General features: G+C 43.5%; 1 protein-coding gene across 1 annotated transcript; it reads left to right on the top strand.

Annotated features, from left to right (window-relative positions):
• Positions 1–959: 959 nt before the first annotated feature.
• On the top strand, positions 960–25,762 carry nrip1b (nuclear receptor interacting protein 1b). Its single transcript, XM_053476126.1, has 2 exons — positions 960–1,117; positions 20,538–25,762. The coding sequence occupies exon 2, from the start codon at positions 20,923–20,925 to the stop codon at positions 24,187–24,189; it is 3,267 nt and encodes a 1,088-aa protein (XP_053332101.1). The 5' UTR covers positions 960–1,117; positions 20,538–20,922; the 3' UTR covers positions 24,190–25,762.
• Positions 25,763–26,888: the final 1,126 nt, after the last annotated feature.

Genomic DNA, 26,888 nt, shown 5'->3' on the forward strand with positions numbered 1-26,888 from the left:
GCAATAATTTGAAACAATGCAAAATAGAATACAATACACATTAATTACAATAGAATAAAATGACACTATTATAAAATACAAACAGTGGGAGAGATATTACCAAGAGACACATTTTCGTAAATTCAAAGCAATGTTGTAGAATTGTAGAAGTCTATTGTTCTTTTTATTACATTTTTTATATTAGTTTAATAGATTTAAGAAGTGAGTTAATTTCTGTTCAAATAAATAGGTGGGAAGACAGATTTTACTTTAAAAATCTTAGTTTATGAATGAAGAATTTTACATTCAAAACAAAATAAATATTAAAAATTTTCAAGAGGTTTATTTTCAGAATATTCATAATAAAATATTGATGTTATCAATACTAAAGAAGTGAGATACATCAAGGTGGTTAAAGAGTTGGAATTTCACGAGGTGGTGTAAACCCTGGAATCCACCCTGCCAATCCACCCACACACACACACAAACACACACACACACACACATACTCACAGTTTCATTTACACTAGAGAAAAATTTGGGAACGCCAACCATTATCCTAATTAGCATGTCTTTGGACTGTGGAGGAAATCGGAGTACCCGGAGGAAACCCACCGAGCATAAAGGAGAGCTTGCAAACTCCATGCACACAGAGGCGGGACCTGAAGCTGGTCTTGTATCGAACCCGGATCCTGGAGGTTCAGGGCCACAAAATAAACTTTAGTTTTGTTGTAAATGCAGTATTAATTAGGAATAAGCCAGAGTTCATGGCAGTTAATATATTGAATATAAGATCTCCAGTAATCCCTTTGGTCCTATGTAACGTTTTCTTTCTCCCCTTTGATCGTTGGTAAATAAAAGTAAGGCGCTGACGTCACTACGCGTTCGAATCACACGAGTCGCTCAAATAACAAAAGAATCGACTCCCTCACGAATCGCTCATCACTAGAGGGCACATTGCGGAGTTGAACACACACACACACACACACAGAGCGAGAGGCAGGCGGGGATTCCGAGCGGGAGCACTTCAGCGCTGACTTGAACAGAGTAAGGACTGCTTATGGACTGACACACCGCCGGAGCGGACGGCTTTCACACCTGACGCCTCGGAGACACGAAGCGCGGATTCCATACGCAGGTAACCGAACCGAGCCGAGCCGAGCTGAGCAGCTGGTGTACGAGACGGTGCCAGGTGTTGTTATTATTGTGCCAAGTGAATTTGGGCGTTTTTTTTTTTTCCTCCTTCGTTGTAACAGTCGAGACTCAGTTTACGGCCGTGTGGTTTAGTGTGTGTACACCGTCTGTAAATAAATAATACACCGTTAATTACAGTTAATGTGGGACGCACTATTTTTTTTTGAGTTGAAGTGCGCGGATTGGGACGGAGCCACAGGCAGTGGTCGATTGCCATGGCAACCGAGAAAGCTTCATTCTGGGATGGTTAGCTTTCAGGCTAACGTTGGTGACGTCAGGTCGCAACAAATTGTTTTAAATGTGTATTTTTTTAACGACATTTTCTGTAATCCCGCCTTTTCTATTTCAATGCGGAGTTTATTCATAATTATCGCCCTCGTTTCTAATTAAATATGCAATTTTTTTTACTTGTAAAGCTACAGATAAACATATCTGTATGTAAAATGTGTAAAATGTTGGGGTTAAGTTGCTGAGATAATGCGTTTAAACACGTGTTTATGTGTTTGGTTACGTTTTTTGGTTATGTCGTTTTTTATTTTTTACTTTTTACTTTTTTGGACACTGTTTATAAACCAAGAATAAAAGCTATTTTGACATAACAATGGAGATGTACTGCAAAAAACAAACATTTCATTGAGATTAAGAGGAGACTGGAGCATTTATTTGTTAGAGTGAAATTATATTGGATAATGTTTTCCAAGAACAAATTGAAGGAAGAAAAAAAAAGATTGTCAACCCATCACCTCTTCCTTACCGTCATTATTATTCCATGTCTGTTTGATAAAAAAAAAAAAAAAAAAAGATATGACCCAAGTAAGATTCTGGGGCGGAGCTTCGTGTTTTATCAAATGTCGAAACCACTTCAATGTTTGATATCTAAAAATGAATAATCTTAATTTATTTCTGTTTTTTTTAATGTAACAGCTTATAGAAATGACTTTCCTGCATGCTAATTGTCTTTCAAGTGTCTGGTTGTGTTTTCTTTATATATATATATATATATATATATATATATGTATGTGTGTGTGTGGTGTGTGTGTATGTAAAAATCACTGTGCACTTGCAACCAAAGTGGAAGTTTCTTTGCGAGCTATGGTTAATCAGAGATATTTTGTTATTTTAATCGTGCCAGGAACAGAATCGAAAACCGCTTCAAGAGCATTATTTTACAAAGGTAAACCACAGAGCAATTAAAGTATTTCTACAAAGTGTTACAGCAAAAGGTTTTGTAAAACCCTTTTCAGGTAAAGGAAAGAAGTAAGTGTAGTAAGCGTGTGAAAGGTGTCACGTGATGACAAAAAAAACTAGGAAGTTTTTCAGAGTTTCTGAAAAGATTAACTTTTTATTCGAATGAAAACTAAAAGAAATCTTGAAATGACCAAGGAGATGGATTGTGAAAAACAAACATTTCATTTAAATCAGAATACTGGAGGATTTATTCATTAGAGTGAAATGATATTTCATAGTGTTTTCCAGGAACTATTTGGACAACAAAACAAAAGTCCATGTCTGCTTGATTATTTAGAGAAAGAAAAAAGGGAAATATTTTATGTTGAAATAGTAAAAGATGAACGGAAGGATCTGTTGAAAACAAAGTGAGAGTCGAGCATGAGTGCTGCTGTGTTTCCTTTTTTAAATCGTCATGTCTGGTGAAGATTTTCTATGGATTTTGGACCGCGTTTATTGTTGTCATGAGGTTTCCTGCAGCTTCAGTCAATAAGAAGAGGCTGTAAAGGTCAGAGTCAAAAGGTTACTGCGGGGCGCTGGGTGTTTTAAGGCTGCTGCTGTTAGTTCAGGTGAAGGAAAGGGAAGAAAAGCAACAGAGGAGAGGGGTTTTGTCCTAAAATGGAATTCGGGTTCGATAGGTGTTTGTCTTGAGCGTAGTATGAATCATGGGTTATATTGAGCCTCAGATCGTAAATCACGGCGATCCGTCGGACTTGGTGTCTCAGCCGTCCCAGAATTTGATGATTGTGACCTCATTCTGGTTTCTGTATCCAAAACATGTTTAATGCGTGAATGTGACTCCTAAAAAGCTGAAGGAATTGCTAACGCCAGGCTGTTCGGGGAGTGCTTTTGTTTTTTTGACCTTTCAGGGATGAATCAGAGTCAGAGCCGGAGCTGGATGTGTATTCTGTGAGCAATCACCCCACTTCTCACATTCGTCTCTGAGAAAAAAGAAGAAGAAAAAAAAGAGCTTCTCTTTTCTGTCCTGAAATCAGCACATATTTGCGTACACACCCCTCGATCCATCATGTTTACAACAAAACAATGCAAATCTATATGCTAATTTTGAGTAATTGTTTTCGAGGCAAACACACGCGTTTATGCAACGACCTCCAGGTAGCTTCTTCAGTTTTTTAACAGACTTGTACGTAAATGTGACACTTAATAGGTTTTAGCCGGTCTCAGCTCGATCACGTGGAGCGCGAGCATCGCTGTCGGGTCTGTCGGAGTGTGAGAATGACTCACCCGTGGTGTTGATGGTCGCTCGGAAAATGTAAATGACCCCATCATCTTTTGTTTTTTCATGCTTGGGAATAGTGCCAGAGCGAAAGAGCGAGAGACGTGAAGGAGGAAAACAATGCCTGGGCAATTCTCACCTTAAAAATCATGCCAACTATTCCACTTGTGTTACGGCCCCTTTCCACACCGGGAGATGAAACCGTGCATAAATACAAGTTGTCCCCATACTAGGAGTTAAAACTAACTCGCTTGTCATATCCCTGATAATCAGTACACATGGCTTAAGGTTGGGGGAAAAAAGTTCTTTCAGAATAAGGGAAATCAAGCAAGCTTTTGAATTGATCCGTGCCCAATCTCTTAACTGGTAATAATTTACATCTTGCTGAATTTGTGCTCCAGTCCCGGGCGAAGATGCAGGTCAGATAAATTAAGCACGCCACCCGTGCCGTCATCACCCATTTAAAAACAGCAGCTGTGAAATATCTGTGCCAGGCAGCGGCATCCACCGAGCGTTCCCAAAGGGACCCGAGCAGATCGCTTAAAATCCTGGGTCTGAAATCGAGGTACAGCTTCAACTTCTACCGAACCTCATGGATTTTTTTTTCTATATGGTAAAAAAAAAAAAATGTCACTCAAATAAAATTAAGGGAATTTAAGATATGGAAAGGTGCTGATTATGGGAAAGATAAACCTTGGTTACTTTTGTAGTTTATGGTTTAATATAATACAGTTACGTCCAGAGTAGATCTACAACTTTCTTAGATAGGCTTATTAAGAAAGAAAATAGTGGTCACTGCCATTGATTAAAACACCAGGTGCAAGACATCAAGTAAGAGAGAGGGAAGGAGAGAGAGGTTGGGTTGGGGGACTGGTGTGGTAGTGGGAGAGAGAGAGCGAGAGAGAGAGGTCCGGCTAAGTGAAATGCCACTCATTCCTGTTGAGTTGAGTCTCGAAGGTGAGTGCCTTGTCTGTGTAAAGCTGAAGGATTGATGCATGAACCTGTCTGCCGGAGAATTCAAAGTCCAAGGCCGTCTCAGAGCCAGCCTATTACCGGCTCTGTCCTTCATAACTTCTTAGCACAGCCGTCCTTTTGGGAACCTTCAAAGCCGATGCAAGGACACAGCGTCTGGTGCAGTAAGCTGTGGCGGGAAGAGATTTACGTAACGACCCGACTTATACGTTGTGTGTGTGTGTGTGTGTGTGGGAGACTGCGCACACGTACAGGCCCGGGCCTACTGGGACATGACGAAAGATCCGTTCTTTAGAAGCTTTGCTTTCAAATTGCAATTAACTTAAAGGAGGGATTTTAAGGATTTATGAATAAAGAAAAAAAAGAATAAAAAAGTGCGAGACAGGCCAGAAGCTTCAGGTGCCAGTCATGAGGTAGAGATTTTGTTGCTGAAGTTTATTTCTTTCATTAAGACGTTCAAGGAAAAGCAGCCAGTAGAAGTGCAATTAAAAGCTAGGGCCTTAAACGAAGTGACCTCAGAGTGTTAAAAAGTAATTATCTGAGGGTGTTTGCTCTCCAGAAGGATGGATATCAGGTGTTTACAGACCCTCTGTTTCCACATGGGGGTATTAGAGGACTGTCCTCTCCTATTAGAACCAGTCACTCGCTCATTTCACAGTCTGGTTTTGTCAGCGTCCCAGTTTAACTTGCTAGTCTTGTCACGTTCTACATTTTTTTTCCCCTGCACAGCTCAGAAACTTGGCGTTCTTGAAAACCTAAGCCTTTCCAGCCACATGAAAAAAGCTGCGAGGGATGAAGTTGTCTCACTTCCTAAAGCTGACTGACACCAAGCTCCTGCTGTCGGAGCACAAAAGCCTCTGCTCAGGGGTTAAAGTGAACTGTGCTGTTGCCGAGCAACAAGGGACACCTCTCCAGCGCCGATAGATGGCAGAGAGTGGATATCTTTCCCCAGGTCGCAGTCAGCCGCGCGGCGCTGATGAAGTCCCGCCACACAGTCCTTCTTTGTGCATGCCGACGAGGAATTTACTCACACCAGGACGTGTTGCGCGTTCACAGCCGTCTGTTTACGACCGCGCAAGCGCAGCACACCGCAACACATCACATCACACTGCGCTGCTTGGCTTTTTTCCCGAGCCGCTTGAGCCAGCCGCGATTTTTGGCTCAGCGCTCCACACGGTGAAGCGCTCATCCTTGCCCCGCGCCTACTTTCCTTGCATCCCAATTAGCGGAATTTGTTAGAGCTCCTACTGCAGCGACGTCCTTGGGCGCCGTGGGAAGATAAATGCGCCCCTTCTCGTCCTAGCGAGCCACTCCATGCTTCTCAAGGCTAAGCCGTGGGTAGAGAGCAGGCATTAAAGGCTAACCTGACCTTGACCGAAGAGGCTTTTAAATAACAATCCAAAACAAGGTTCAATCATGTGACCTTCCTCCTCACAAAGAGGCCGTGCTGAACTTTGTGTAACGCACTTGTTGGAAGATTTGTTGTCTAGCGATAAGGCGCTGTCGTTATCAGCCCAGTCATGAGGTTACGAGCTCTGGAGTTTGTTATACTGTTGTTATTACCAGGTGTTGTTTAATTCTAGGAGAAATTTTCTATCATGGATTCTCTCCAGACTTTTTTTTCCAGACATAAACAGAATCAATTAATTCATCTTGGCAGATGTAGCTAGATTAGAGGCACATTTTGTAATACAATTTCCTCGTTAGTAGGCGCTTGTTTCCAATGGCAACCATAACAAAAAAGCATTTTGGATGTCCTGGTGCCCGACTGAGGTAATTTCCTGCTACTTGGGGATCATGAAATATTAGGCGTATTTATGAAAGTAAGGACGAGTATTTGGAGTAGAGCAGCCGGAGACATGACGCAGAGACAGTCTGATTCAGCAAGGCCGGACGACTCGGATTTAGCCCGATCCTCCCTTTAAGCCACCTGCCCCCTTCCATTCAGGGCTGACCTTCATGCTGACGGCGGCGAGGCAGGGCCCGACCTAAATACATTAAAACGGGTTTAATAAGGTCAACGAGCAATGATTCACCGGCTTACGGATGCCCTTTGAGATGAGCGATAGATGTCAGAGACCGCAACCACATTTGATAACAGAGCGACCTAAAATAAGACGCACAGAGGAAGTTTATACCAAAGTGAGGACCATGTGGGGTCAAAGGTATACGAACACCCAACCATCACACTTGTATGTATGTGATCTCTCCTCAAACTTTAGTTGTGTAGAAATGTTTGGTTTTGCCTTCCATTCTAAGTCCAGTTCATCAGAGCCTGGTGTCACTAATGCTCTTGTAGCTGAGTGGATAAACCAAGCAGAATTTAATGCAAAGCCTTCTTGAAAGACCCAAGCATATTATAACAGCATACACAGACTAAACCTGGAAATTTTTTGAGGTTGAGTGCCTTAAAACTTAGAACAACGCAGCATAGGTGAAGGATGATTTGAAAAAAATAAATATATAAATGTGCTTATATGGAACCATGTGTGCAGGTATGAGGTAGGTTTTCAAAACCACTCGTAAACCAAATAAAATTTTCCCATAAGAAATAATAATAACTTAAAGTATTTGTTCCAAAGCCCAAAAAAATAAATACATAAAAATAATTAATATAAATAATAAAATATAAAGAAAAAAAAAATAACTTGAACTTTACCTTTAAAATAATTCCCAACAGATAAGTGTTTCCGTTTGTGCGCGCAGGCGCTGTGTGTGTGTGTGTGAAACTGAATTAAGGAGCCCCTTCCCCTTCTCATCTTACACAGTCTCATCTTAAACCTTCCTTCACTCTTTTCACACACGCGCGCACACAACATAAACATAAACAAAGAAATCTCTCTAATGACGCTCGCGTGAACGACACAATAACGTAATCACTGCTGTAAAGTAAAAAAAAATAAAACTTAACCTGCACTTTACCTTTAAAAAGAATCGCAACAGAGTGTGTGTGTGTGTGTATCTGTATGTGTCTGTGAAGGCGAAAGTAGGAGGGTAGGAGGGGTGTGTGAGTGTGTGGCTGACACAGTGTCCAATGACGTGCGCCTACACAGACACAAAGAGCAGGCTGATATAGATTCTCTCCAGACTCGGAGAATCTGGTAGAAAATGGATCTTTAACCTCTCTAATGAGACTTGCTTTTGCTGTACACGCGCACTGTACACACACGCATACAGACACAAAATAAAATGTTTTACGCACACACACACACGTGGTCACAGTGTTATAGTAAACAGTACACGCGTGCACGGATGTTAATTATACCAGTAAGAGACGCGCACTAAGACCCAGCAGGGAAGACGATTACCCACAATTCTGTAGCACAAGAGAGAGAAAAATCGTTGAAAACAAGACGCACATGCATGATACATGATTCTCGGTACTCGAAAACCAAGACGTGCTCGTTTTCCAAGTCAAAATTTATTAAAAATCTTTGCTTGTCTTGCGAAACACTCGCAAACTGTGTTATTCAGTTTTACTGTATTTGGGTGTCAGATGAAAGTTATATTTACTTTTAAAATGTGTATATTTTACCATGAATAACAATACGAAAATTATAAACTCTTAAAATGAGCATATTGTTAGTCGTAAAAAAAAAAAACATATACAGCGATAAAAACACCTGCTCATGTGTATCTGTGCAATATCTTTGCCTATGTAACACTTTTTTTTTTTTTTTTGCTCAGTCATGTTAGTATAGTTGGTTAAAATGAACTATAATCCAGTCTATCATATTGCAATCATATTTTGTGCTGGAAAAAAAGGATGTCTTTTTGTCCGTACTGTACGATCCTGAGCCCTATATATATATATGTTTATTAAAAAAAAAAGTCTAAAAAAGTGTGATGGTGTGGTGTCTGCAAACTGTTGGTCCTACAACGTATTTGTCCTTGGATTAAAAACAGTCAGGAAGGTTAATGCTTTTTTAAACACTTTAAACACTCACACACGTGTTGTTTGTTTACGCCAAGGCATTTCGTATGCACACGGGTTATGCATTATGCAGGGATGAGGAAGAATGAACATGGGTCGTCGTCGTGCCGATGCCGCGACCAGGATCGATATCTGACCATTTGTCTGTTTGTGTTGCCTGGAAACATGTTCTCATATTACTGGGATCACACAGAGGATCATCGCAGGGGGCGAGAAAGCTTGCGTCTGCATTATCGGCGAACATCTCTCTCCCTCTCTCTCCCTCTCTCTGTCTCTCTCTCCCTCTCTCTCTCTCTTCCTGTGTCTCAGCAGACTGAGAGACAAGCCGTCGATCCTCGGTAAAGCTCCAGGGATCCGGAAAGCTGTGTTTGTGTACACTGGAAGTTAATGAGTAAACCTGTCAGTCCGTTAGGACAGGCATTTCTGGATACGCCCAGGATCAGGCGCTGATGCGTTCCTCGCTCTTGCTGCTCGCAAGCAGAAGGAAACGAACAGGATATGGAAACGGAGAAAGGAATGAAGTGATTGCACTGCCCGAATCCCGTTTAATTAATTATGAAGCCCGATAAGAGCTTCGTATTTCTGTGAGCTTGTTCTCGCCACATCGGGGTTAATGAAGGTAGACTTTTCTGTCTTGCTGTCTCTCCTTTTTTTTCTTCTTTTTTTCCCTCCCATGGTCCCCTCTCTTTCTCTCTCTCTCTCTCTCTGTTTTTCTCCCCCCTCTCTCCAGCTCGCTTCGAGGTGCCTGATCGGGACTCTGCAGCTCTCCTCACATGCTGTCATAGAAAAAGACACACAATCGCACACACACACACAATCGCACACACACACACAATCGCACACACACACACAATCGCACACACAGAGGGAAAAGTGGGTCATGGCGACCTATTTTTCTCACAGTTCACGAAGGCAGAGGGTGGCAGAGCTGTCGTCAGTCAGACGGGGAGCAGGGCCTCGTCTCCAGACGCTGCTACATGGAAGTGGGTCAGCGGCAAAGGCTACATCTTGTAAACGACTTGTCGTATCGTGGAGGAAGCTGCAAATGAACCGTAGATTATATGCCCCGAGTTGTGCATTTTTTTTCTCGCTTTTTCTCTCTCTCTCTCTTTCGAGTCCATTATATGCGAGCGCACCAAAGCCCTGCAGAAATGCTCATTGTAAAAAAAGATATAATGCTTCCCTTAACTTTCTTTATTTTTTTTTCATTCCAATCATAGTGCAATTTTAAATGAAAAGGGGAAAAAAAGAAAACCAGACCAGAAATAATAACTTACAAATGTTGGATGTTTTTACGGTTTAAGTCCAAGTTAAATAGTTTTACAGAATACGTGATGGTCCATTCATGCAGGCTTTATTATATAGGTTGTAGCCTATGAACACTTTATCCTATTAACACGACCGGACGGAGGCTTTTCAAAATATACAAAGGACCAAGACTTCGTATTGGACTTTGGAATTTTTAGAGCCTTATCCTTGGCACCGTGACTCTTATTGACGCTGTGCACATCTCATTTCGCCACATTGACCAAGCAGTATAGCATAAGTCCAAAGGACTTTGACCCATCATGTGTGTGTGTGTGTTTTAGTGCTTGAGTTATTACACCGAAGTGTGACATGCAGTGTAGGAGCGCCCACAAGCACTCAGGCTAATGGAACCTCAAGTCGCTCGTTTTGAAAGCGCGCTATATTTACACAGGTGAGCAAGGCCCTCGAACCAAATGACACACCACACACATATGTGCTAAGGATAAGCATCTTGTTTGCTTCCGGGGCAAAAAAAAATTGAGATCTGTTCTTACACGCGAGAGCAAAGATCAGTTTTTCCATTAGCTGAGTCTCGCAGAACGCGCCATCTCGGAATCCGTCATAGAGAACGAGAGCGGAGCAGATGGTTTCCAGCAGGATTGCAGAACCCAGGCGACAGCTTTACAGTCGGGAAAAGGTCGCACCGACGTAGCCGGCCAGAACGGACCCCGACTCGGCGAGGTCTCCCGCAAAGAACGAGCATCCTACCCGTGGTTATGATGAGACGCCTCGTTTCTCCTTTCATGCTTCAGCAGCAGAGACATCGAGGGCAGTCCAAATATTTGTTTAATACTCTGAACCTTGGCTTGGCGTGCTGGTGCTTCCAAGGGCACTGTATTTGCATAGTGATAACATTCTCATCCCTCTTCTGCAGAACCCACTTCCTGCAGTAAAGGTTTTTTTTTTGTTGTTTGCTTGTTTGTTTAGATTTTTTGGGGAGACAAATTATGAGCACTTTTGAAGCGTAAGGGATCCCACCACCGATCTGAGGCTTGGTTTGTCACGAAACTCCTTCTTGTCAGCAGCTGTAGCTTGTTCAGCAAATCGTGTTAAGGCTCATTTCCAGGCTTACCATGTTCCAAGGTTGCATCACGCCCATGACCGTGCGCCTATTATTATTATTATTATTGCTATTATTATTATTATTTTGAGATAAGACAAGCAGTGGTGGTGGTTTAGCACCATCCCGGATCACACTCTCGGATCACCCTCACCACCTCCACCCATCACCATCCATCCATGCATCCATCCATCCACACTGAATTAGCGGGAATTCGCGCAGGAGATTAAAAATAAACCAGTCCAAGCCTTTTGAAATTCCGCTGGTATCTTCATAAGGTTAAAGAGATCCCGATAACGGCGTTCCCACCGGGGGGAGGAGGGGTATGGGGGGGAGGGGTTGCGAGGGCAGATTCGGAAGAGCGAGACGCCGAAGGAGATTCGAGATGTCTATCAGACGGCGTGAAAGGTTTTTGTCTTGCAGATCCAGTTCAAGGACGCCTGCAGGCAAGACAGCCCGTGTCGTGCCAGCGATGCCGCTCAAGGTCACACAGACACAAACACACACACTCACACACTCAGTTGCCCGTGACATTCAGGAACAACAGGAAATGGGGGGAGGGGAGGATAAGAGGGGCACTGTAAAATCCATCATGCCCCTCACACACACACACACACTTTTCCCCCTGCGCGGAAGGGAATAGGGGATTTAACCCCCTCGGTGGCATGGGGCTCCAGGTCCAGATCTGCTGTTTTGTGCGGCACAGTAACCTTTGTTTCTGTGATAAAAGACTGCCTCCCACTCTCTGTCTGGCAAATCTGAAAGACGCCAAGGCGGCTTTGAAGTGCCAGAATGCGTGTGTGTGCATGTGTGTGTGTGGGTGTGTGTGGGTGAGTGGGTGTGTGTTAACCTGGATGAAATAGACATGAGCACAAGAAGAGGTCTTAAAGTTATTTAAAGAGACAACCATTCAGATTTGCTTGCCACGGTATATTCACACACACACACACACACACACACACACACAGCTCGACTTCACGACTGTCTAAACAGCCCCCCTCCCTTGTCGTTTCTCCTTAAATCCTCCTCACGTTGATCCTTCACACAGCTTCTCACAACTCGACAGAGATTTTCATCAAGGTCGTCATCAGCACCTACAGAGACGGTGTAATGCTGGGATTTTTTCTATTTTTTTTAAGGCATTGCTCTGATTATGACTGAAGTTTGCAGACGAAAGTCTAAATCAGCCTGTCAGAAAGCAGCAGCAACACCGTCACCCTGTGAAGACATGTGCGCGACCCCGCTGGGAATAAAATGATTTAGATTGAACTGTTTGGTGAGAACATGCATCATCTCCGAGGCGCGAGTAACAGAACGTCTTCTGATCTGACAGAGCATCCGTTCCGAGATCCTAGTCCGTACAAACTCTAGAACTTCTTCTGCGCCCGACTCGAGACCATGTGCTTGACCAGCACCATCAGCAGTGCTGTAAATCATTTCGGTGTCCGAATCTTGGCTTCTTCTTCTTGTTTTTCCCCCTTCCTCCCAGCCGCTTGATTAAACGGAGAAGCGGACGTTTAAAGATCGATAAACGCCGCTACCGGTCCCGATCCTCCGGACCGTAAATCTCCCTCAGGCTGCCCTCCAACTCGTTCCCTTTCATTTTTATAGATTAGCTTTCCTATTACTCAAAGCAGATGTGTTTGGAGATGATGGATCGTCCGGTCGCAACAAATTTGTCAGCAATTGATATACGCCGCATCCTTGGATGTACCGGTGAGGTAGTGTTTCTTCTTAGGATTTCCCAGACACGCACTGTTTTGACCAACTTTACCAACAAGTTTTTTGTTTTCGGGCACTCGCAAACTCGTGGTAGACGCGCTTTCTAAACCACACCAAACTTACCTTGAAGTACCTTGAAGCTCCACCGCAACTCTGACTAGGATAAATCGATTATACTTATGACTTACAGAGTGTTCAGGTCAGACTTGTTCTTCCTTTAATGTTTCAGAAAAGAAGTGTTACCTAAATTATTTATTGCATCAGAGAGGCAGATATGCTTTACGGCATAAACACTCCCCCCATCCTTGGAAAGAAATCCTCAGTATTGGTCTATTGCCAAAGCAAACAGCATGATATTCTTCTTCTCCTTCTCATTTTGGCCTGGCGGTAAGACGAAGGGAAACAGGCAGGCCAGATCCTGGGGTAGTACGAGGAGAGCCGTGCTGTAATTGGCACCCGCAGCTGCGCAGGCGCCTGACAGAGGGATGGTTTTGTGCGGCCGTCGGTTTGTGTGACAGCTGCCTAATTGGGCATTCTCTCCTCGCAGCACGGCCGCTGACGAATAGAGGAGGATTACAGATGAGGGCACATAGACCTGCACGACCTTCACCGCCAGCTCTAGAGGAGTTAGGGGGGGGCTCTAGGGCAAAGTGGGAGGGATTCACCAGAGGATGAGGTCATGAGAAGGTGGAGGTTCTTTGCCAGGTGGCAGATGACAGTGTCACATGATGTCAGTATGTCAAGGGCGCTTCTGTCATTGTAGTCTCTCTCTCTCCTTCCTCTCAGCTCATTTTCTGTCACCCTCACCATCCCTTAGTCTTTCGTTCGTTCTGCCCTCACTGCCGCTGGCTGTCTTCACACATCAGCACCAAGAAGTCAGTTTCCTGAGTATGGTGATGTGGAGTTCCTGCTGCCCTCTCTCTCTCTCTCTCTCTCTCTCTCTCTTTCTCACTCACACACACTCTTTCTTTTTCTCGCTCTCGCTTTAAAACGTCCCCCCTCCGGTAACTCCTCCCCTCAGCTGTACCTCTGCGAGACTGCCAAGGTGAGGTTGCGTCCTCTTGTTAGGAGCGATTAATGGCACTCGTTATGTACATAATGAAATATTCCTGCTGATGCAAACGGAGACAAACGTTCCGCCTCCTGTATTGCTGAGCCAGCCAATAATACACAAGCTTTCTAAGCGTTATCGATACAAGCGTTTTTTAATCCGCGAATCTTATGATCTTCGACTTTAGTGGACATCTAAAAGGAGCCACCAAACGTGCATGGTGCACAACCGGTAATGTTTTGTCTTTTTTCCACATTTTGTTTTGGGAAGGAATCTCCAGTGTCAGAGGTAAAGGATTTTCTTTCACATTTTAAACTCAGGGGCGTCTAACACGACAAGCCGCAGTCTTAAAAAGTGGAATAAAATGAGACCAGGGTGCGGGTGTGGCATCTGGGAGGTTCTTATAGCCAGATAATCTGCAACAATAAACAGATAAAAAGCACAATGTGGTCTCGACAGTGGCTTGAAAACAATGAGTCACATGCTATCGGTTCTCAAACCATACTGGAATATATATGTATATCAGGACACTGGAGAAGAACTAGCTAGTCGGTGGGAAGAAGTAAGAATCGCAGATGTTCAGTTGTACTGCGTGTGACAGACGTTACTGTCAGGCTCCAGCTCGCCTCTCCGATTTCTCGCCCGAGGTGTGTGTGTGTGCTGCATGCCTAATGAACGTCATTTTAATGTCTCACAGCAGCCAAGACGGCTCAGTGCAGCTGCGAGACACTCACCGAGTCAAAGTTTGTCCGGTAATATCTATCACACCTGAGACGCAGAGAAAAGGAAAAAGGAGGAATATAAGGACACGGTGAGGGTCAGTGCAGATTTAACCGTAACCATGTGGTGTAACAGGGTGTAGCTTTGCGAGACCTCTAATCCAGTACTCTGGCCTTGATTAGCAGCAGCAGCACAAACAGCAGAGCGTACAGAACCCTCCTTTAGTACCGGCACTGATCGAAATGTATAAATATGTCAGAGAGGAAGAGGGGGAGGATGAATGGAGATATGAGGATGCCAGGGAGAGAGAAAGTGGGAAATCATTAGCATTCAGCCAAAGCGTTCTTGTCAGTAGGGAAAATTGATCAGCACACTTTACCTGTATCTGCATTCACAGCTCGGGGAAAGGCAGCTCTGCTACTTCTTGTTTAATTAGATCACAAGATATGAGCGCTGTCAGAGTGAATTTTATTTGTTGGAATTGTTGTGGACGAAAAATCTAAAGGCAAAACAAATAAATAAAATGTAAGATATAGATAAGGTTGTACTTTTAGTCGGATAATGCAAGTCTTGCACAATACCAGCGTAGGGCAAAGTGTTGTAGATTTATTTATTTATTTTTTGTATTAAATATGAGTTTCCGAGTATAAACCCAGAAGAACTACGTCATCACGCGATCGTACGCTCAACGTTGTAAATGTTTTCAGTAAATAAAAGTCTTATCCCGAGCTTATGTTACTCTTTGCCTGTACAGGTTTTCGCCAGGTTCTCCGTTTCCTCCCACTTCTCAAAGCAGTAAGTGGTGGATCTGGCGGGTCTAAATGAACCCAAGGTGTGAATATTTTAAATCCTTTTTTTCCCCCAATTTTTGGCACTCCATCGATGTTATCGTACTAAATGCGGTCTCCGAGGTCAGGTGGTAAACAGGAAAGCGGCACAGCGTGCCATGTTGGCGAGTCTAGGCATGTTTTTTTTTTGGGGGGGGGGGGGGGGGGTCAGGAGCATGCCCGGGTTGAGGATCAGTTTGGATAACTGTGGTGTTATAGGAACAAAGGTGATGGATGGATGCAGATTTGGCACTTCAGCAGAATTTGAGGAATAGGTGTGCATGTGTGAGTGTGAGAGTGTGTGTGTGATCAGTCTTAGATAAAGTAATGGAGTCTGCTTCAGTGATTAGACTAGGACCATGTGTGTGTATGTGTGTGTGTGAGACAGAGAGAGAGACAGAGAGTGGTTTGAAATGAAGTCTGGAGGAGTCTAAACTCCAGTGATTAGAGCTGAAGAGGCGTGTGGGAGAAGTGGCTAATCACATTCCGGTGGTCTGGCATTTCATTGGCTGCCTCTCACGCTTGCTCACGCTTGCCAGCTGGCTCGAGGAGGTCTCACACAACGGTTTTTGTGTGTGTGTGTGTGTGTGTGTGTGTGTGTGTGTGTGTTTTATAGGTTAAGTGCACTTAACTGTATTAGAGACATAGCTCACGCTCAGACACATCTAACGGGAGGAACAGTCCTCCCCCGTTCCGTCATCCGAACCGCCTCGGCGTATTCCAGAAACGTCCCGGGCTGGTCCGCAGTGCATCCATTATACCGTAAATCTAAGATCGAGTCGTATCAGCAACATTCATTTTATGTCGCGGAGTAGCGCAGACAGGCGTACGCGGCTCTGGCGATCGGCTTTGACTTTTCTCAGACTTTCCGGATAAAATTGTAGGCAATTCATCATCCCGTACGTATCCATCCCTTAAGAGCACCTCGTGAAATGAATATTTAATCTAGATGGACGGAGATTTATTGCGCTGCGACGATGGCCTTTTCGGACAGAATTCATCCAGTTTGAGAACTGTTCGATATCTTGAGTAGGAACTTGCAATGCGGGTTTTTTTTGTCAATGAAGTGGCGATTTAAAAACCTCCAGAGATTCACATTTGCTGATTTATTTTTTTTCTTCCTGCCTAGATTGCTGTGTTTTTACATTTATAATGAGGAGAATGATGAGCAACATGGGTTCAGCACGGTTAATGATAGAGTAAAAGGGTAATAGAGTGTGTATTTTTGTGTGTATGGGCGAGTTAGCTTGCTTGGAAACAGGTCAAGATTAAAGAACCTTTTACAAGCACTCTTGCGCACAGATCATGGATTGTAGTAACCAAATTAGCTTTCGTTTCTAGTTCTGCAGATTGTTAGACACAAGCGGTGACTTTTTGTTGATTTCTTGTCCAAAGTAAGATTTACAAGATGGAAAAGCGACCTTGTGATCACAAGTTGATTTTTATTTGTGACGTCCTCATTTTGAATCGAAAAAAAGGAAACTCAACATAAAACACCACATTAAAGACAAAGCTTGAGATACCCAAGGTTGAACTTATTGTTCCACTCCATCCAAGAAGGAGGAGCCGCAACAGGTTTGACTCCACCCTACAAACAGACTTTTTTTGTTCGGGCAGTGTCAAGGAGCGTCTTCGTCTATATTCTGTTAATCAAAGCAGATCACAAGCACAAAAGACAATCCTCAACCTTCCATTTTGGCACTTCATTATCATCGTGTCATTTTGCTTTGATTGGATTTTTGATCGATTCGATCGTCCCTGAAATTCTTTTATTGCTACGATTAAATGCAAAGCCTCAATGAAGGGAAAAAAAAGTAAGTTTAGCAATCAGCTGATTTTGGGCGTTGTATTAAACTTGGGCAAATTTCTGTGGTCAGCTCGGTAGCCTGTTGTTTGATCTAATCTCGGCGAATCATAATTAAATTTACAAACGCCTAAGCGAAGGAGGCCTGTCGAGTTTCTGGCGCAATACCCGGCCTCAGATAACATCATCGAAAAAGTGTTTAGCCTCGGGTGCCTCCTTTAGATTCCTTTAACCTTGACTTACCGTTTAATGCGGCACACTCGTCTGCCAGCCCCATGTCCGATATTAGTGATATACACAGCCAGGGCCGCGTTGTCACTTTTTATTAACACTGAGCGCTTTGCATGGGCACCAGCTGTTGCATCAACGCGAGTGTCTCGAAATGACCTTGACTTCCACCACGAATCATGTGCCTTTTTATTTTCTCCCTTCCTTTTCGTTTTCCTCTTTATTTTTATGTATAGGTTGTGTTTTAAATAAGGTAAATATACATAAGTTTTTGAAAACTGAAGTAATTTATTATGATTTTTGGTTTTTGGATGGAAAAGGAAAGAGAGAGAGAGAGAACAACATGATTAATCTTGTACCCCGTACGTTGAGCGATGGAGCTCGGCTTTTAGATAGCCAACCTCTGACATTTGCATCAGGTCCAGCTTTGGCAGCGCAGACCATTTTCTCCCCAACTCCTGAGCTGGAAATTGCCTCTCTGCCACTGATAATGTTGTGACCTTCCTGTTCTCTGTGTCTCGGAAAAAAGTGAGGAAAGGCACCCCGCGACGATAAAGCGTTCGCGCCTGCCGCTGCTTCCCTCTTGCCACCGGCGAGTTGAAATCACTTAAAATGCTGTTGGGTGTTATTGGTTGACATTGTCAGAGATAAAGGATAATTACTTGGAGGCTGGTAAGGAGACAGAGACAGACAAGGCGAGACAAAACGAGGAGAGAGAGTGAGAGATAGAAAGAGACACCCTTGCTGTTTTTATGTCCAAAATTGCGGGGCGTGTAAAGTCGCGGCACTGTGCGAGAGGTCGAGGTTAGTTAGTATGTATTTCAGGTATTACACCCATTACCCTATGATCAGTCACACACCAGATCCTGTCTAGTTTCATACTTTAATAATGAGGCTTTGTCTCGTTGAGGCATGCAAGAATATCCATACGCTGGCGTACAGTACATGACACGAATTTAGTCGTCACACAGCATTTTCTAAAACACTCCCTCATCCTTTCTGATAAAACATATGTCAGCTGCGATTTAATCTGGTTTTAATCCTTCTCTGAAAAGGGCTTAACTTCATTTATTTTCCTTCTTTAATCTATTTTGCTTTTCTGAATGTTTTGCTCCACTTGGTTCAAGTCAAATTTTTTTTCCTTCCAATTATTTTTTTTATTTGGATAATATAAATACCCAGCTAACCTGAATTATATAAAAAAAAACAAGCTTGTTTATTCGCCTTCGTTGTTACGGTGGTATCTTTTTTTTTTTTTTGTTTGCTTTTTTATAACAGAGATAAGCCAGTGGCAAGGAAAAAGAGTTAATCCTGGCCATTAAGATTAGTCCGAGATGTCAGATGGTCCAGTGTCTTTTGTTGCTGTTAAATCCGGGTCACCTGGCTTAGGATAGCGCAGTAACCGAGACCGGTTCAGCCTCGTCTGAAATAATTCATTGAACAGGTTTCCTCTCTGCCGTGCTTGTTGTTTTTCAGCCTTGAACTTGTTGACTAACCTTTCAAATTCAATGTAATTTGCATGAGATTTAAATGTGTGGTCCTATAACACGAGTCTGCCAAGGTTAGCCGTGACTGACCAGGCTAAACCCAGTTTTGCAAAGAAAAGGGAAATAAGTGCGCTGGCGTTTTCTTTTCTTCTCTCCACTCCTCTTCTTGTCCAGCTTTTATTTTCACCGCGGGTTACATCTTTCTCACGAGTGCCACGGGCAGGAAGATTTGAAGGATAAGACAACTGAATGGCTCGCAGGGAAAGGTGGAGTGTTCTGTATTAATTAACCTTTGTGGCTGTGGCTCTGACAGTAGGGAAGCGAGGGCTGTTTGTGGAACCAGAGCTGACAGGGTTCACGTCCAGGGTCTCTGAGCACGCGGCGCACCGGCAGTGTCATGCTATTTGACAGAGCGTGAGGTCTGATGCTGTAGCTTTGTGGAGCCACATCCTGACAGGTGCACCAGGTCTCTCTCTTTTTCTCTCTCTCTCTGTCTTTCTCTCTATATCTCCTCCCACTCCTGCTCTTTTACACCTGCCAGCTTTCGCCAAGTGTTAGCGAGCGATGACGGGCAGCTTAGATCTGAATAAGCTTTCACACCTACAGAGTCCGGAAATGGCGCGCTTGAACGCATTAGCATTCTGTACGTGTCAGAAATAGTATGCATCTTTCTTTCTTTTTTTATTTTTTTTTAGTTAAATTTCACCTGCTGCTTGTTCAAAGGATGATGTCAAGATGCTTTTACCTGATTGAGTTGATTAAATGTGTGTGAGGGGGGGAACCTCATGGCATTTACTAGCTTTCGTATGTGATGTGTGCACCGATTTGGTGTGACCCCGGCTTTAAAGGGAAGCGACTGTAAAGAGGGAAGTACGGCAGAGGGGTATGACCCCTGTGAATCTCCTGGACACTGTGGACTACGACACAGCCACAGGCCTAGATAGGAAGATAGTTGCAGGTGAGATCGTGTAACACACTGCTGGGATTCATTTCAGGCCAAGAGCAGTTAACACACCCCGTGGAGCTGCATCACTTCCACACAGTGTTATGCTGAATCCCATAACAGCAGTGAAAGTTTAGTCTTTAACACTCAGCAAATTCCGTGACCATCATGGTCCCGGTGAGTTTTCAGCTCCTTCCCGGAGAAACCTTTTCAAGCATTTAAATAGCTACAGGTCAGTGTGACCCTTTTTGCACTGGTCTAGATCCACCCTGCTCGCACCGCTCCTGCGGTAAGGGCAGCTCTTTGCCTATTGCCCGCCTCCATCACCATGCAGGAAAGAATCGTGCGAGCCGTGCCTTGAGTGCGTGCGCGGGGATAATCCTCAGAAATTCTCCAACTGATGAGCGGCGCGGCGCTCGAAAGCCCTTCACGCATGAGAGCAAGCAGCGACACATTTCTCGAGAGGTTTGCTGGAAGTGTCATAGCAGGACGTGACGACGCATACGGCGGGCTTTGCTTGGAATTACTGACATAATTCATATAATCTATAGCTCCCTGCTGTTTTTCTGGAGTTGATTTTCTGTCTCCCGCCTGTAGGGAATAGTTTATTTTGCTTCTTTTTTTTCTCTCTGACAAATTCTGAACAACACTAAACATGTACATGTATGAAATAGAATTTATTAAATAGTGTAGGTTTTTTTTCACTTTTAGAAATAAACCTTGTTAGGACGCTGTTTATGAGCTTAGCCTAAATGCATGCTACAATACGTAACATACTCTTAGTCATGTGCTGTCATGTAGAACTTCCTCTAACACTCTGCTCTGTTTGCTCCCTCTGCTGCAGGTTCTTGTGCGGCCCAGTCTGAGAGCACGAGAGCAGAACGACGACGACACGGAGCCTTCGGGACCTTGTGACAGACATTCAAAGTATTCACTGGCATGGAACATTTCACTGGGGTAGCGAAGAGGATTTGCTGACTCCTCCGGGTTGTGCGTCTGTGCTCAAAACATCGGCTTGTCTCAGAAACACAGAAAGGAATTCCATCTGGATCTCAGTGTGATGGAAATTGTAACATCCAGCGCTGCAGTTTGTAAAACTTAAAAAAAGAAAATAAAGAGAAGCGTCGTCTCCGTCTTTAGGAATTAGGACTTTTCATCTATGGCACAACATTCGATAAGACATCTTCAGTAGTCATCAACTACCACACAAGGGCTGCCTACTATTGAACATGACTCATGGGGAGGAACCTGGCCCTGAGACACACCAGGATTCTGCTGTTTTAACGTATCTGGAAGGTTTACTAATGCATCCGGTTGCATCTGGGCCTGGTGCCACGGCAACAAGAAGACCGGAGGCTGGCAGCAACAATGGCGAGGCAGGAAACCAAGGGACCAGGGGCATTCAGCTACCTAATCACGGCTCTAGCCCGCCAGAAAAAGGAAGCCCTGCAGGGGCGGCCTCTCAGCATCGTAAAAAGGCCAGATTGTTGCGTTCAGGAACCTGGAGTGAGATAGACAACCAGAAAAAAGACATTGCTCCTGTGCAGGTAAACGGACAGGGCAGAGAACATCATAAAATAAATCTGGACAGTTCCGCACAGGGAGAGAGCACACTGCTGGCTTCTCTGCTCCAGTCCTTCAGCTCACGCCTGCAGACGGTGGCCATGTCACAGACTATAACTCAGAGCCAAAAACAGCTAGATGGTGAGAGCAGTGACACATCACCTACTGACAAGGACACCTTACAGGGCTACTGTACAGCTTCAAGCCGCCTAAAAGGCCTGATAAGGAAAAACAAGCAGCAGAGCCACAACACTGTGCCTTACAGTCGGCGCAGCAGCCAAGACCGACGCTCTGAGTCTCCTCGTTCATCACAGAGCTCGGTGCCTGACAGTGTATCCTGTGCAGAGAGATTGAAGGCTGTAGCCAGTCTAGTGAAAAGCAGGTCCAGTCCTGCTCCTTCTCCTAAACCTAGCGTGGCCTGCAGTCAGTTAGCATTGCTGCTTTCCAGTGAAGCCCATCTGCAGCAATACTCTCAAGAACAGGCCTTAAAAGCACAACTGTGTGGCCGATCAGCCAGTGAAAGACTGGCAGCCATGGCTACACAGCGAACTATAGACAGCAGACCACCCAGCATGGGAGAGTCTGTGTTTGCTCCAGACATGTTAAGCCCTTTTAATACCCTAAACGGAACACTCCCTTCACCCACATTAAATTCCAGCCCCTCTTTGAGTCTAGGCCAAAGCGCACCCACCAGCTCCCCTCGACCCTCTCCTAACATCCCTAAAGAAAAGCGTCCGTTTGACAGACAGAGCAGCCGCCCCCCACAGAACTGCAGCAGCTTGCTTCTGCTCCTCCTCAATAACCACAACTCTCAAAAGCATCTTACAAAGAACGGCCACCTGGAAGATGACTTCACCTCCCCTCCCAGCCAAGCTTCCTCTCATCAGTCTGACAGCGAGTATTCCAACCCGGAAAACAGCTTGACCAAAGACAGTAGTGACGCAGAGAGCTGCTACTCCAGCTGCTCCCCTATTGACCTCTCCATGAGGAGAAGAGTTTTCAGCCAAAAGTCAGAGCCCCCCTCTACAGCGACATCTTTAGACAAACTCACAGAAACGCTCATAAGCAAGTGGAAGTCGGAGACCCTAGGGGCAAAGGTCCCTGAAGCCAAGGAGCTGGAAATGAGCCCAGACATGACATCCCATCATCATAGGGTTACCCTCATGCAGTTGCTGTTAGATCGCAGAAATAGTGAGATGGTAAACAAAATTGCGCCTCATAACGATTTACAGGATGATGCAACCCTTCAGAGTATGACCGGAAGCCCACTGAAACGGCTAGAGGAGAGCAGAACACCGAACCATTTTGACCGGCTAATGGAAAGAGGGCTGTCCGTATCCTCTTTCAGCGGAGATGCAAGCAACACTCCTTCTCCTTACTCTTATTCTTCACCCCTTGTTCAGTCCAATCCTCTGGACCTGTGTAAATCTAAACAGCACATTAGTGAAAAGATAATGGAACCTGCATTCACAGCCAGTAAGCTATTACAAAATCTGGCTCAGTGCGGTATGCAGGATGTTTCCCCCTCACCCCCTCTGCAAGCCTGTAGGCCACTGAGCAAAGAGCAAAGCCTGGAGCCTGAGCTAGACAGATCTCAGACTCTCCTGGACAGAGTTGCTGCTCCGATAAAAAGAAACCAAACCCCTTTATTTGAACCAACCCCTGCTTCTTTCTCACCCTTTTCTGGACGCGAACTCTCACCTCCGGCATCGACACAAATTGAAAACCTCCTGGAGAGACGGACTGTATTGCAGCTGCTACTTGGCACTGCTTCTCACAAAGAGAAATCCACAGGGAGAAGAAGCACAGAGGTGGTTATGGGAGTCCACGAAAAGCCTCCAGGGACTTATCTTCTATCTGACAGCTCAAACGGGCCTTTACTGAACGTTGTGGTCAAATCGGAGCCAAGAGACGAGGGTCTTCTCTCAGATAGCTCTGACGATACTGGGCGCCACTGGAGAATTAGGCAGGAAAGTCACAGCCCTGTCATTGAAGCACACAGCAACGTTAAAGACGAAACAAAATACGGACTTCTTAGCCAGCTCTTGAAACAGAAAACAACTACCTATCATTCGAGTCCACGCACAGAACAGATTGTGAGCACAGTGAAAGAGGAGCAACAGGATTATCAGGTGCCTCTTCCTAAAAAGAGAAAACTTTGCTTGGAGTTAGCTGAACACCTCAGTAAAGAACTTTGCCAGAGACCGGTGGATACTGTGAGTGAGCATGCGGGGTCTGGAACAACTGAGGCCCACAAGAGCAGAATGCTGCCAAGTCCGAAAGAAGATGATTTGTTCGGCAAGAGTGCTACGAGGAAAACTCCCTCGAGAGACAGTCAAAGCTTCAATGTTTTGAAGCAGCTCCTTTTGTCAGACAACTGTCTGAAGGAGATATCTCAGCCCCAGGGGATCCCTAGTCCTTTACTCCCTCAGACAAACGGCAAAGCCAACGGGAACTTCAGTCAGTCTGGTTACAATCACGAACTTGTGAACTTTCCATGGTTCCCCCAGACTCTTAACTCAGGGCCTGGTCGTTTTAATCCAGTCTCCTCCCCACCAGGGAACAACATCCAGGCTTTCACGTGGGATAAGGGCTCCTCGCCAAGACCTAGTCCAAAATCTGTGAAAAAGGAATCTGAAAGCTCACCAAGGTGGACACTTGCTGGGGAGGACAAATGTGACTCAAGCGCTAATTCCCCACCTCTTATGAGGTCTAATCCTATATTGTACTATATGCTCCAGAAGAGGAACAGTGAGCTGAGAAAAGAAGTGGAGGATCATGCGCAGAGGACGCACTGCGGCGCCAGGGTGAAGGTAGAGCCGCGTGACGAAGATCGTTACCGCGATGCCAGACTGACTATGATTTCTCCGATTCAGATACACAGGCAAGGCAACGGACGCGAACGTCTTAGCGGACTCTTAGAAAAACCGTAGATCCGAACTGCCAAAGAACGAGACTGAAACATTTTAAATCACACCTTGAATGAATGCAAGTTCGATTTTTGTTTTAAAAAAAGAGCAAACTATGTAAACCTGACTACTTCTTTTTTTTCATTTGTTTCTGTAACGACTGTGACATTACACATCACAGACTGAGTGTGTTAAGTTTACGTAATTCGATGCGTCACGTTTCTTTCCAGCCCGTACATCGTTTTTTCCGAAGTTCTTCAAAGTCTTTATATATATATATATATATATATATATATATATATATAGACTTTATATATAAAAAGTTACAGCTACATTTAATTTTATATTTGCTTCCCGCATATTTTTTCGAAAGCACAAACGTTATATTAAAGCGCACACGTGCCATAAGAGCGTCAAATTTTTACAATAAAGGATAATGGAAATAATCGAACGATCAGGTACGTCTCGTTATCCTACCTGAAAGATTGTGCCACAGACTCCATTTCAGTAGAAATGACAGTGATATCATCACACACACTGAATTAATTTAATATTTACATCATAGGTGTTGTTGGGTGTTTGGCATGAATAAATATAACTCTAAATAATTTTTAGCTGTCTTAAAGAAAAAACAACAACAACCTTTTTACAGTTTTGTATCGTTTCTTGTTTTGTACTTTATATACACCAACATGTAGCAGTGTCAAGTATATAAATTTTGCCCCCAAAGATGTGAGTACATGTTTATGAACTGAAAGCTTCCTGTTATTGTTTGACTCAAGAAGGACAGCACGTGAAGCTAAGAGTCTACTGTGAAAAAGAAAATCCATTGTCTAATTAAATATGATCAGCGACAACGACAAAAAAATGTACTAAATACAAACTATTTTATTCCTTGCTCTGTGTGTAGATACATTCAGATTTGATAAATTTGTGTAAATAGTTCTTTCATGATGAAATATTACTATTTTGTATTGTTGAAAAAGCCCTAGTTTTTATCGTCCTGGATTGTAAATACAATATCTGTCTAATAATGTACATACGATTACCGATGAACTAAAAATTTTCTTGTTGTTTTTTTTCTTGTTTTATTAATTTCTTTTTTGCATGTCTCTATGTTGTGAGCTAGCGATAATCTTTGGAGCTTTGTCCTGCAAGCCGTCGTGTCACGTCTGATCTCTACTCTGCTGCCTGTTGCATGCACATGCATGGGAAGCACTTGCGTATCACTACCTGGAATTGGAAATGTCAAGTCTTAAAGATTTTTTTATTATATATATATTTTTCCTTTTCCTAATCACTAATAGATGGCGATTCAAAGCCTCGAATTTGACGAGGTGAAATTAATAACGTTATCGGTTTGTATTTTTAGTTTTTCTTCGTGTGGATTCCTGTTCTGTTACTCGTTATAACGTTTCTCTAAGTTGGATTGACGTCATGAAATGCATCTGTAGCAACAACCACAACACAAAAAAAAATTTCATTTATGATACAACTTGTGACACCTATGATGTTTTACTTTTTTATTATTATTATTATTATTATTATTATTATTACTTTCTGGTGTTTATTTGCACTGATATGAATAAATATTGAAATGCACAAGACCACAAACTTCTATATATATTTTTTTCTTTACACATTCATAAATACAACAATAATGATATACAGAGGGACCTAGTATCTTGATTCTGATTGGTCAAATATTAATACATTTTCTATTTAAGATCTAATATTGAATCGTTTCTATAGTACTAGCTTAACAGTTGTTGTTTTGGTTCAGTTTTCTGTGGAATGAGTCTCCAGTGTCAGGACTTTGCGATTTAATCAGTCTTTCAAAGGTTGGTTCGATTAGTTGAATCAAACGGCCAGTTTTTGATTCAGAATTGATTCACGTTTTATTAATTATTTAAGTAAACTTAGGAACATAAAAAAATGCTCAAAAATTTCTTAAAAACATCTTTTTGCAGGAAATACAAACAACCTTTATCATCATCTGTAAATACTCGCTTTTGCGATAGTATTGCTTGTCCATCTTATTATTTAGTTTGTGTGCCATTAATGAAATACCGCCACCTACTGGGCTGGAGTGGGTTAGAAGATTGACAGGTGAGAATAAAAAAATCTGTGTTATGACATAAAACATGACATTTAAACAACCAGCAACACATCATGTTTATTAGATATTTTAAGCTGGTTTTCATACTTCAAAACATTTAAGTCTGAATCGACAGTGTAGATGATTCACAGTTTTTTAATTCATAAATCAACTACAAGGAAGAGGCTTTACGACCGTTAATGCTACCGAGAACTGTGTTTCCCAGACGTTAAACCTTACTAAATGTGACTATGAATGTATGAAATTATTGACACATAAAGGGAATTAAACATTCGAAGATGTGCGAGTTTAGGAAAATAATCATCTTCAGGCGGTAAGAGTCACTCCGCTTCAGCACATGTTGTTCAGTATTTTCCCATAGCAGCACAACAGGATCGTGATGATACACACACCCACACACACACACATAAACATCTTAATTCAAAAACCGCATAACAGAACTAGTTTGTTTAAACATCTCAAGTGCAGCACCAAACAATACACACGACGCACAGCAGCAGGAATGTAATTGTGCAGAGCTGAGCTGCATCGCTCCGTAAAGCGTTACAGGCAGCACCATCTGGGTGTGTCAGCGTGTAGAGAAACTCAAACGCTGCACGCCGAG

Source organism: Clarias gariepinus, chromosome 17 (assembly GCF_024256425.1).
Source record: "Clarias gariepinus isolate MV-2021 ecotype Netherlands chromosome 17, CGAR_prim_01v2, whole genome shotgun sequence".
Classification (NCBI taxonomy): domain Eukaryota; kingdom Metazoa; phylum Chordata; class Actinopteri; order Siluriformes; family Clariidae; genus Clarias; species Clarias gariepinus.

Bases quoted from the DNA above. Each gene is read 5' to 3' on its own strand.
- nrip1b (XM_053476126.1), top strand. From the start codon at position 20,923: ATGACTCATGGGGAGGAACCTGGCCCTGAGACACACCAGGATTCTGCT.